Source organism: Vombatus ursinus, unplaced genomic scaffold (genome assembly GCF_900497805.2).
Source record: "Vombatus ursinus unplaced genomic scaffold, bare-nosed wombat genome assembly UNPS02014635.1, whole genome shotgun sequence".
NCBI classification, from domain to species: domain Eukaryota; kingdom Metazoa; phylum Chordata; class Mammalia; order Diprotodontia; family Vombatidae; genus Vombatus; species Vombatus ursinus.
This window is the reverse complement of record NW_020954413.1, coordinates 1,475-11,821: the sequence shown is the minus strand read 5'-3', so window position 1 is coordinate 11,821 and position 10,347 is coordinate 1,475. Positions and strand designations below refer to the sequence as shown.

The window sequence follows — 10,347 nt, the reverse complement described above, 5'->3', positions numbered from 1 at the left end:
AGGAGCCCACAGCCCAGGAGAGGCTGGGGAGATTTATACTTGAAAAGCACAAAGGGGAGGACTGGGGAGGAGTCAGGAAAAAGAATGGCCAGTCTTCCCAGGAACCAGTGAGGCGCAGAAGCAGGACGTTTTGTTGGAACAGCTGACTGCAAGGAGGGTTTAGGCCAGTTTGGGGTGCAGAGCTCAACCAGGTCAGCTAGGGAACACCAGCAAAGGCACCTGGGAGTGAGGAAGATTGGGCTCACTGCAGCTCCTTTCAGCAAACAGACTTACTCTGTTCTGTGTCCAGTGCACCTGCCTGGTAAGGTAACGCACAGAAAACAGACATACCAATCTTGGGGGTACCCTCAGAATAGTAAGATGATAATTTCTCTCAGGCTTCAACTTGAAATTTCTTCCATCCTGCAGGCTCCCTTCCTTAAAAAGGTGTCCATGATGAACCAACTCTTGGTTTCCAGGAGGATTCCAGAGGGGGTGTGGGTGAAGGTAAGGGCAGAGTTCTTTTGGGCCCTGTGTTGTGCCCCATGGAAAGACCAGGGGAAGAGAATTCAGTGGTCCAGAGATGTGGAGGCCATCTTGCCCTCTTCTTCAGAAGCACCAGGGGGGGTGGGGAGATAAGAGTAACTCCATTCAAAGAGCGCTGATGAATACCTTTCTAAGTGCCAAGCACTGGCTTAGGGTGCTGAGCACCCAAAGGTTCCTGCACGCCTCTGCCTGCCAGGAACCTGGGGAGATCCAACAGGGACAGAGATCGTTTCAGAGCATGGACCTGGAGGAATAAGTACAGGATGGAGGAGGGATTTCCATGATGTGAGGAGAGCAGTCTGGAAAGGGGCTGAGATTCCAAGCAGCTGGAGTGCAGAGGGAATGTCTTAGAGGCCTGGAGGACAGCCTGTGGAAAGGGCCCAGGGGGGGAAGATTTTCCAGAGGGCTTCCCTGGGAGTCCCCAGTCCCCCAGTGACTTCTTCCTTCTGCAACCCACAATTCAGGCATCTTGACTTTGCCCTGGAAGCTGACTTACCTCTTCTTTTGTGTCCACATCTTGCAGCTGGGTCAGGGTATGGCCCTCGTGAAGGATGGAGTAGCTGCACACCTGGCAGATTTTCTCATTGTCTTCTCTACAGAAAAAGCTCAAGTTTTCCTGGTGCTTGGCACACCACCCCTCTCGGATGGACTGGGGCTCCTCAAGGCATGGCATCAGCTGCTTGGCCAGCTGTACCATGTTCTGCATCTTCCAGTTGGTACGTAGGTATGGCGGCTGGGATTTTTGAGGAAGACAATCCCGGCAGAAGGTGTCACCAGAATGCTCTGTTACAGGATCATTGAAGAAGCCTCCACAGACTGGGCAGGTCAGAAGGTCCCGCATGCCCTTGGACAGTCTCCATGCAGTCTGTGCTCCTACTGGAAAAGAAGCCACAATAAGAATGAGAATCAGCTCCACTTCCCTCAATTCAAAGCCCAGGGATAGGGCAGAGTGCATGAGCCCCGCTGCCCACAGCCAGAGAGTGGGGCTCAAGGAAGACCACACACATGCAGCACACCTAGGAACCTCTCAGTAGGAAGAAGGGGATTCCAACAGGGAGGTGAAGTGCTGAGATTAAAGAAAAGGGAAGATCAGCTAGGCCAAGCCCTTCAGGATTCAGAAGGAGAAGATCGAGATGGACCCCATGGAGGTGACTTCCCTAAAGGCCTCCCTACACCTCAGATAGCACGAGCTCCTGATGGCCAGTTTTTCATACAGCCAGCGCCCCAGTGCAGTCCTGGTGTTGAGGGCCAGCCCTGGGATGGAAGTGCCCAGGTTCGAGGGACAAACATTTGGTGGGTATGTTTAGGCAGAAGAACTGCCTGTGTCTGAAGGGTGGCAGAAGGGTGGTGGTTCTTGACCTCTGTCAGGCTCAAGACAGTCTTTCTTTCCAGGTCCACAAGTCCATTCCACAAACACAGATGAAACACTGAACTCCAGAGTTCAGCTAAGATGGGACCAAGACACTCGGGTCTTAGAGTGAGTCTAAGGCTGGGAACCAGAGAAGGGCCTAAAGCACAGGAAATTCTCCCTGCAGGTACTCACCTTCACTGACAGGGTCCCTCCTCTTCTTCATTTCCTTCAAAGGCTGGGTTTCTCAGCTTCTCTGCTGTGCTGCCTCTGCCAGGTTCTAGCTCCAGGAAGGTCTGCCTCTCAGGCTCTGGCTCCCCTGAAATTTCTATCAGCCCCTGACCACAGAGATTCAGACCTGCGGGAAGTATGAACTCTGGAAAATCACACCTTCCCAGAATCTCAGAGTTGGATTCCCTATGGACCTTAGCTGAAACCCAAACCCCAGAACAAATACCACTCCAACCTCCTTCAGAGGGAGCTATCCAGCCTTTCCTTCAGGTCTTCCTGTGAACTAGACTCACTATCTCCTGGGGCAATCTTTTCTGCTTTGGAAACATCTCTTTTTAGAAAATCTTCTCCACCTGGAGTTTAAGTATCTTTTTATCACCTCCAATCTGGCTCCTAATTCTCCCAATCAAAGAGAACAGTCCTATCTCTCTTTCTCCTGATGGACAACAAGAACAAGCAGGAGACTAGGGCAGTTATCTTCAGGGGAAATAGAGGACTTTCAAACCTTCCTGATGAAAAGACCAGAGCTCAACAGAGAATCTGACCTTCAAATGCAAGACTCAAGAGAAGCATGAAAAGGTAAAGAGCAAAGAAAAAAAACCCTATTATTAATAAGGGCAAACTGTTTCCATACCTACAAGGGAAGATGACACTTACGTAACTCTGAAGAACTGTAAGGTCACTAGGACATTTAAAAGGAGGTGTACTTAGACAGAGGGTGGGGTTTACGTTGACTTTGATGTGGTGGTAAAAAGAAATCCAAGTGGTATGAAAAGGGATTGTACTGGGAGAAGAAGAAAAGGCACAAAAACCAAACACAGTGGAGAGAAAGAAGGGAGGGAGGTGAGCACTGTTTGAACCTTACTCTCGTCACATTTGGTTTAAAGGGGGAATAACATAATCAGTTAGGTACAGATATCTGACTTACCCTACAGGAAGTGGAAAGGGTAAAGAGAAAAGAAAAGGGAGGAAATAAGGTTTGGTTCCCTAGAGTCACCCTGCTAGTTAAGTGTCTGAGGCCCGATTCCAATCAAAAATTGGCCAAAATGATCAAAACTGGCCAAGAGTAGGAGGCAATGAATGAGAAGACGGGCACACTGATACATCGTTGGTGGAGCTGTGAAACGCACAACCGTTCTGAAAAGCAATCTGGGATCAGACAAGAAAGCGCTAAAGCCTCCGTGCCCTTTGAACCAGAGACCCCAGTGGGGGCTCCCACCCCAAGGAAGCCACTGATGAGAAGAGTCTACACCTCTGGACATGCACAGCAGCCCTCTCGGTGACAGGGCCTCCGCAGGCAGCTGGGAGGGCCCGCCCCTCCCCCAGCCGCTGAAGGGGTCACCACCCACGTGGGGCCCGCGCTCCTAACTCAATTAGGAGTCGCTTAGCGCCTACCACGGGCCAGGCGGACTGAGCAGCGGGCACACGAGAAGGGCCCTGCCCTCAGGCGGCTCACCCTCTAACCTGACCCCTCTCCAAAGGCCCAGGGCGTCTGGCCCCGGACCCGCACCCTAACGCGTCCGGACTCCACGCGGGGCTGGGGCTGCCCCTCCCCCAGCTCCCCAGCAGCCCCGGGAGGGAGCTCTGCGCATGCTCAGTCACGCTAGCCGCCAGCCACCCGCCTCAGGCGGCCCCGCCCCTTCGGGCCAAAGCCGCTGCGCCGGCGCAGTCTCCCCGCAGGGCCCCGAGCCCCCGTCCTGGCTCTTCATCCCGGCGGCCTCACCTGCCTCTCTCCACCGCCCGAGGACCCGCTCCTCTCCAGCGTCGGCCCGACGCTCACCCGCGCGCGCCCTCGAGCCAGATCTCTGAATGGCGCCGGGAAGCCGCACAGGCGCAGTCCAGAACCGGGTGGGCCGGATCGCTCGGCCAATCAGCGTCGGCAGCGGCCCGCAGGGGCTCACCAATCAGGACTCAGCAGCCGGCCCAGCCCGCCAATCAGAGCGCCAGCCCGCCTGCCGGGCTTTCTCTGCGGAGTCTCCGGGCTCCTCTTCTCTCTGCCCCAGGCACGTGCTCTCCTGACGTCAGGCCCTGTCGGTGACGTCGGGCCCTGCCAGTGACGTCACGCCCTGCCGGTGACGTCAGGCCCTGCCAGTGACGTCAGGCTCGGCGGGAGTGCCCCGGCTCTGCCCCCGGCGCCTGTGCCCCTCCCTGTCCCGGGAAAGGGGCTCCCTGCCTGCCTCGGTGTCCCCAGGAGCCCCGGCGGGGAACGTCCCCAGTGACTGGGCGTCATCAGCGGAGCCCCCAGGGACGTGGCCGAATGGTTAGCGCCCGTGGACAGCTCGCCCGTAGAAGTGCCCGTGGAAATGCCCGTGGAAATGCCCGTGGAAGTGCCCGAGGAGCGGGCAGAGGAAGGCCACGCATTTCCAGTTAGATGGCCTGCAGGCCAAACTCAAACTCAGCATGTCTAAGACTTCATTCCTATTTCCCCGAAACTGACTTTTATACAAAATCTCCCTACATCTGTCAAGGGCAGCCCCGTCCTTCCAATCACTCCCTTTCCCCTCTCATGTCCAGTAAGTTCTCAGATCTTCCTGTTTTTTCCTCCATCCCTTTCTCTGCCCTCGAAGGCCTCGTGCCCTTCCACAAGCCTCGTGGAAGCTCTGGTTAGCATTATGCTGGATTATCGTGAAAACATCTCACTTGTTCTCCTTCGCTCATCTCTCTATGCTCCACTCCCTTGTCCACATGGCTGCAAATACAAAATATTAAGTATCATTACATATTTATTTTGACACAAAATATTAAGTATTCTTCTTAAAGTACACTTTTAACCACCTCACTCCCCTCAACAAATTCCACTGGCTTCCCATCACATCTAGGAGCAAATGTAACCTCTCTTCTTTTGTCATTTGAAGTCCTTCACTCCCTAATCTAGGGATGGGGGACCTAGGGCCTCGAGGCCACCACTTGGGGCCTTGTAGATCCTCAGGTGCTGCCTTGGGACTGAATCCACCTTGGATTCTAATCCTAGGCCTAATCCTCACCTTCCTGTCTAGCCTCACTGCACATAGATCCTCATTGACCATTCAGGACCAGCCTCATTAGCCTCCTTAATTTCCTCCTTCATTATGCTCTATCTCCCCTCTCTATGCCCTTGGATTGCATGTCCTGCCATCTGTGGAAGGCCCTCCCTCTCTTACAATCCCTAATTTCCTTTGGTAAAGACATGATGAGATCTAATTCTTTTTTTGTTGTTGTTTTGGTTTGTTGTTTTTTTTTAGGCCATTGGGGTTAAGTGACTTGCCCAGGGTCACACAACTAGTGTCAAGTGTTTGGTCTGAGGCCAGGAGATCTAATTCTTAATTGAGCAGTAAGCTTTTCCTTAAGGAGACAGAAGGTGGCCTCAGGAATTAAAAAAAGTTGTTATTTTAAGATTAAAAGGCTGTTGGTTGTTGTCCTTTGTTCTCAGAGGACCAAAGTGACATCACTTTATTGGGGTCACGTTCCCGGCGGCTGGGGCTGATCAGACCAGGACACAGGTCAGGCACAAATAGTCCAGGTGAACATTGGGGGTGGATTCCCTACGTTTGTGCATTTTGAGCTACTGCAGTTCTCCTTTGCTCATGGAGCACAGCACCTTCTCTGACGAGGGCACGCCGTGCTGAGCACTCCTGTGCCAGTGTCTGCCATGTCACACAATCATTCCAAAGCTCTTGAGAGATACCTCGAGAGTGTCCTTGTATCGCTTCTTCTGACCACCAGGTGAACACTTGCCCTGTGTGAGTTCTCCATAAAATGGTGTCTTTGACAGACATAAGTTTGGCATTCAAACAATGTGGCCAGCCCCTTGGAGCTGTGCTCTCTGCAGTAGTGTTTGAATGCTTGGCAGGTCAGCTCAAGAAGGGACCTCAGTGTCACGCGCCTTATCCTGCCATATACGGGCCGCACGCCGGCCCTCTGCCAGTCGTGCACCAGTACCCACTTCCCTTAAAAGAAGTGCACTGCCAGAGTCTTACCCATGCCTAGGTCCTCGGTTCTCAGCCGGATCACCACACAGAGACAAGCCATGGGAAAGCACCAACACCAGAGTTTTATTCAGAGGCCAACACAGCAAACCATCATAGCAAGCCCAAGCAGCAAGGCCAGAGCAACAGAGTAGGAGCCAGGGGAGAGCGCACGTGTGTTCTGACCACGCTTGTTCCTAAGTACCTACTAAGCCCCTCCTCCCCAGCCCGCTACTAGCCAATGATTGTAGGGTCAGATACCGGAAGGGGCTGTCTGAGTTTAGCACACCAAGGGGGAGGGAGTGATGTAGGAGGCTAGGATTGGATACAGGAAGGAGGCATCTGGGATTGACGCATAGACAAGAGTACGTGACCTAGGAAGTCAGACTCAGGAGGGGACTGGGTCAGTGCTGCACAAGGTCAGGAAGGTCACAAGAGGCATCTGGGGATGACGTTGCATATAGGGAGGGGACTAAGCAGAGGGAACTCAGTCCTCTGCCATCCCACTCCCACGTGGCACCGCCCCTTGCCTCAGGAGTTCAGGCTCGGCTACTTCCTTGCACCCAGCTTATCTCATAGCATTGCCCAATTGCCTCATGGCTTCTCCGAATCCAGCCCATCCCAGTACACACGACTCTGTCTACCACAGTCCCTGCCTCGACTTCCAAAATACCCAGATCTTACCTTACCCATGCCACAGCACCCGACTGGCAGCTGCCAACATCAGACAGTCCCTCACACTGCCAGGTGATCATCAGAACCTTCCTGGGACGATTGAAATGGAAGCGATTCGTTTCCTGGCATGGCATCGTCCAGGTCAGCACAACAGCTCTGTAGACCTGCAGACCGGCAGTCAGTCTCATACCTCTTCTCTCCCACACTTTCCTTCGGAGACTCCCCAACACTGAGCGGTTCTGGCAATGTGTACATCTCTGGGAAGGATACTACCAAGCTAAGTGAACTTCTCCACACAGGCTGAGTCATTACTTTGCCAGACCTGACAGCAGCTATTTATGGATGGCCCCCCCCTGCCTTTCCCGTTTTTTTTTTTCCCCCTTCTTCCCCCCCCCCCCCCCCCCCCCAGGTGCTCTGTGATCCAGTGACAATACCTTTTTTGCTGCTTCTCCTTAAGTCATTCTGTCCTGGTGCACATCCTCAGCACCTCAGGCCTGGGCTACTGTAATAGCCTGCTAATACAGGCCATCTGCCCTAGGCGCTTTTATTAACCCTAGTTCCCATTCTTAACTGCCTAGCCTCTGGCTTCCAGTCTCATCATTCCACCCAAACTGCTCTCCCCCAATTGCCAGTGATCTCTTAATGACCACATCCAGGGGCCTTTTCTCAGTCCTCACCCTCTCCTTCACCCTGGTGCAAGCCCTCATCACCATATATCTGAACTATTGCAATGGTCTGCTGCTGTATCTGCCTGCCTCAGCTCTCTCCCCAGTTCACTCCATTCTCCATTCAGCCACCAAAGCCATTTCATAAAGTGCCGGTCCCATCATGTCAACTGCCTACTGAAACCAGCCAAGCAACCAATCCAGAAGTTCTCTATCAACCTCAGGATCCAGTACAAAATGCTCTGCCAGCAAATCCCTTCATAACCTCGCCCGCTCCCCCTGGACAGTCCTCTTACACATTATGGCCTGCCACACATGCTTCTTACTGTCCCCCGTACAAGTGACTCCATCTCTGGGCTCAGGGCATCGTCACTGTGTGCCCCCCCTGCCTTGGACACTCTTTTGCCTGAACGCTCTTCTGGCTTCTCATGCTTTCTTCAAGTCCAACCTAAAACCGTCTTTTCTACAAAAGGCCTTTCCTTATGCCCCCTTCCTTCTAGTGGCTTCTTTCTGGTAATTATGTGTGTTGCATCCTGCAGATATCTTGGTTGTAAATAGTTCCTCACATGTGGGCTCTCTCAGTGGACTAGGAGAGCCTTGATGGCAGGGCCTGCCTTTTCGCCTTTTGTAGTATCCTCATTGTTTAGCAGAGGCTTTGGCATATAGTAGGTGCTTAATAAATGCTTATTCACTGACTGCCTCTGTGGTTGTATTACAAACCTCTGGGTGACACCAACTCTTTGGGGAGAGAAGTCTGACAAGTGTGTCTCTGCTTCCTCCAATTGAAGTAAAGGACCACATGTCATTCTGTTAATGAAATTGGATCCTTAATCAAGGGTAGTAGTATTAACATAATGTGGTGCGCAGAGTTTTTAACCCATTCCTATGTTCACCATGCCTAAGCGCTCATGTATCACCTGGGTGGTTTCTTAATGTAAATGTTTTCTCTGTGCCCCAGGAAGTTATGACAAAATGGATCTGTAAGACTCTTTCTGTCTCCCTCTCTCCAGTGGCATGTTCATAAATATTTAACAACTGGCTCCCCAGAAAAAACGTACAGAAGACACGTTTGTCTTCAAAAAGCTTCCTGGTTTGGGACAGCTCAAAGGCAGTTCCAGGCTCTCTTTAGGGAGAGGAGGACTCTGGGAAGAAGCTGACATCTTCCGCCAATGAGGGGAGTCCTGTACAAGTGTCAGGCTGGAGTCCAGGATTACCACCGTCTATATCCCTTGTCACGCCACTCCCTTTAACTCCACTTTTTAGTGTCCACACCCATCCAAAGGCACACTCCACTCCCATCAGGCTTTGCCGTAGGCATACCGATTCTGGGGTACTGTGCCCAGGTCTGGAGGGTGACAGCAATGAAAGAGCATCTTCCTGGGTGGATGGGCATCCATAGGCAGGCCAACAGAATGGAGAAGGGTGTTAGGTTCATGCTCTGTGAGGACTGGTGAGGGGAATGGGGCTTTTGTCTCTGAAGGAGACAAGACGTAGTGGGGACGTGATTTGTTTCTTCCAATACTGGCAAGGCCATGGTGAGGGAGAGGGATGGAGAGAATGCCGTCTCCACTCAGAGAACACACCTCACAATAAGGAGAAAGCTGCAAAGAGGCAGATTTTGTCTCCACATCAGGAGAAGTGAACGGATCCTTCAGGTGCTCCAGGGCACAGGAGAAAGCAGGACATACCAAGGGAAAAGGTAGGAAAGGCAGGGTTCTGGGCTAAAGAGGGGAGAACACGAGAGCCCCCGTCTTCCCCACCCCCCCAGCACACAGTAGCACCAGCTTCAGCTCCCGGTGTGCTCTGGGCCATCTCCCTTGGTCGACGTGCCAGCCACGGCCTCAACCCTCGGTTTAATTGGCCATAAGTGCCGCTGACAAGGAAGCGGGCAATCATTTGGCTGAAGCAACCCCAGGATGCCCTTGCCTACTGTGAAACCCCACTCAGGGCCAAATCACAGGACACAGACAACACCCGATGGGGTAGAGCAGAACCTTAAAGTGACTTCTCCAGAAAAGCTCTTCCAGGTAGTAAGGACACAGGCCAGCAAGGGGCAGGCATGCGCCAGCATTTCAGAGTCTGGTCTGGTAAGAGGCTTCAGTTTGGGGATTCCTGCCCGTGGCAATCCTGTCTTCCTCAGGACTGCGTCCACACTGCAGGGAGCTTCCTTGTCTGTGGAGGATGCCAGTGGAGGCAAACGCAGGCATTCAGCCTCCTATCCCGTGGGAGGCCCAGTGGAAGAGCACTCAGTGGTACCCAGGGGTGGTGAGGAGATCACACCCTCCTCCTCAGAGGAAGCTTGGGGGAGAAGGAACAAGGGATGTACAGAGCATCGACGAGTGTGGCCTTAAAGAGGCCGACGTCGTGCTGGGGCGCTGAGCATGCAGGTCCTGCAGAGGGCCGGTGTGTCTTGGGGTGAGCCAGCAGTGACTCAGATGACCGACAGGGAGAGAAGGAAATCAAGGAAGGCTTCCCATGAGAAGTGGTGGAGCCCAGAAAGAAGCTGAGGAGTCTGGGTAACTGGGGTATCCAGGGAATGCCCTGCATGTCCCGAGAACGGCCTGGGCAAAGGCTCAGATTGGGAGATGAAATGGGGAGATCCCACCATCCAGGGAACCCCTATTTTTATCAATGCCCCCACAGCCCACACTCTCTTCTTCCTGCTCCTGAAAGGAACAGCATAGGACACTTCAATTTCTCCGCCCCTCCCTAGAAGCTGGCGTGGTTGTCCCACTTACCTTCCTCTGATTGTGGATCTTCTTGTAATTTAATCAGGGTGTGGTTGTCGTGAAGGGAGGAGTACTGGCAGACGTAGCAGATTCTTTGGCTGTCTTCTTGACATAGGAGGGTGAAGGGCTCGTCGTGCTTGGGGCACCACCCCTCTGGGACAGCTGGGGGCTGCTCCAGGAGTGGCTTCATCTCCTGGAACAGAGTCACCAACCTTCTCATCCTCCAGTTG

At 53.1% G+C, this 10,347-nt stretch overlaps 1 protein-coding gene across 5 annotated transcripts; it reads right to left on the bottom strand.

The window, feature by feature from the left end:
- Window positions 1–6: 6 nt before the first annotated feature.
- Window positions 7–6,979, bottom strand: LOC114042604 (E3 ubiquitin-protein ligase TRIM68-like). Of its 5 annotated transcripts, none has more exons than XM_027861290.1 (4): window positions 6,733–6,979; window positions 2,069–2,231; window positions 1,022–1,401; window positions 7–769 (listed from the first exon to the last, which is right to left on the bottom strand). In XM_027861290.1, the coding sequence occupies exons 2-4, from the start codon at window positions 2,097–2,099 to the stop codon at window positions 656–658; spliced, it is 525 nt and encodes a 174-aa protein (XP_027717091.1). In that variant the 5' UTR covers window positions 2,100–2,231; window positions 6,733–6,979; the 3' UTR covers window positions 7–655. The 5 variants fall into 5 exon arrangements, with proteins under 5 accessions (XP_027717091.1, XP_027717090.1, XP_027717094.1 ...); XM_027861289.1 differs by lacking the exon at window positions 6,733–6,979 and adding an exon at window positions 3,828–3,912; XM_027861293.1 differs by lacking the exon at window positions 6,733–6,979 and adding an exon at window positions 3,828–3,912 and having other exon boundaries at window positions 1,022–1,398.
- Between the last annotated feature and the right edge of the window lie 3,368 nt (window positions 6,980–10,347).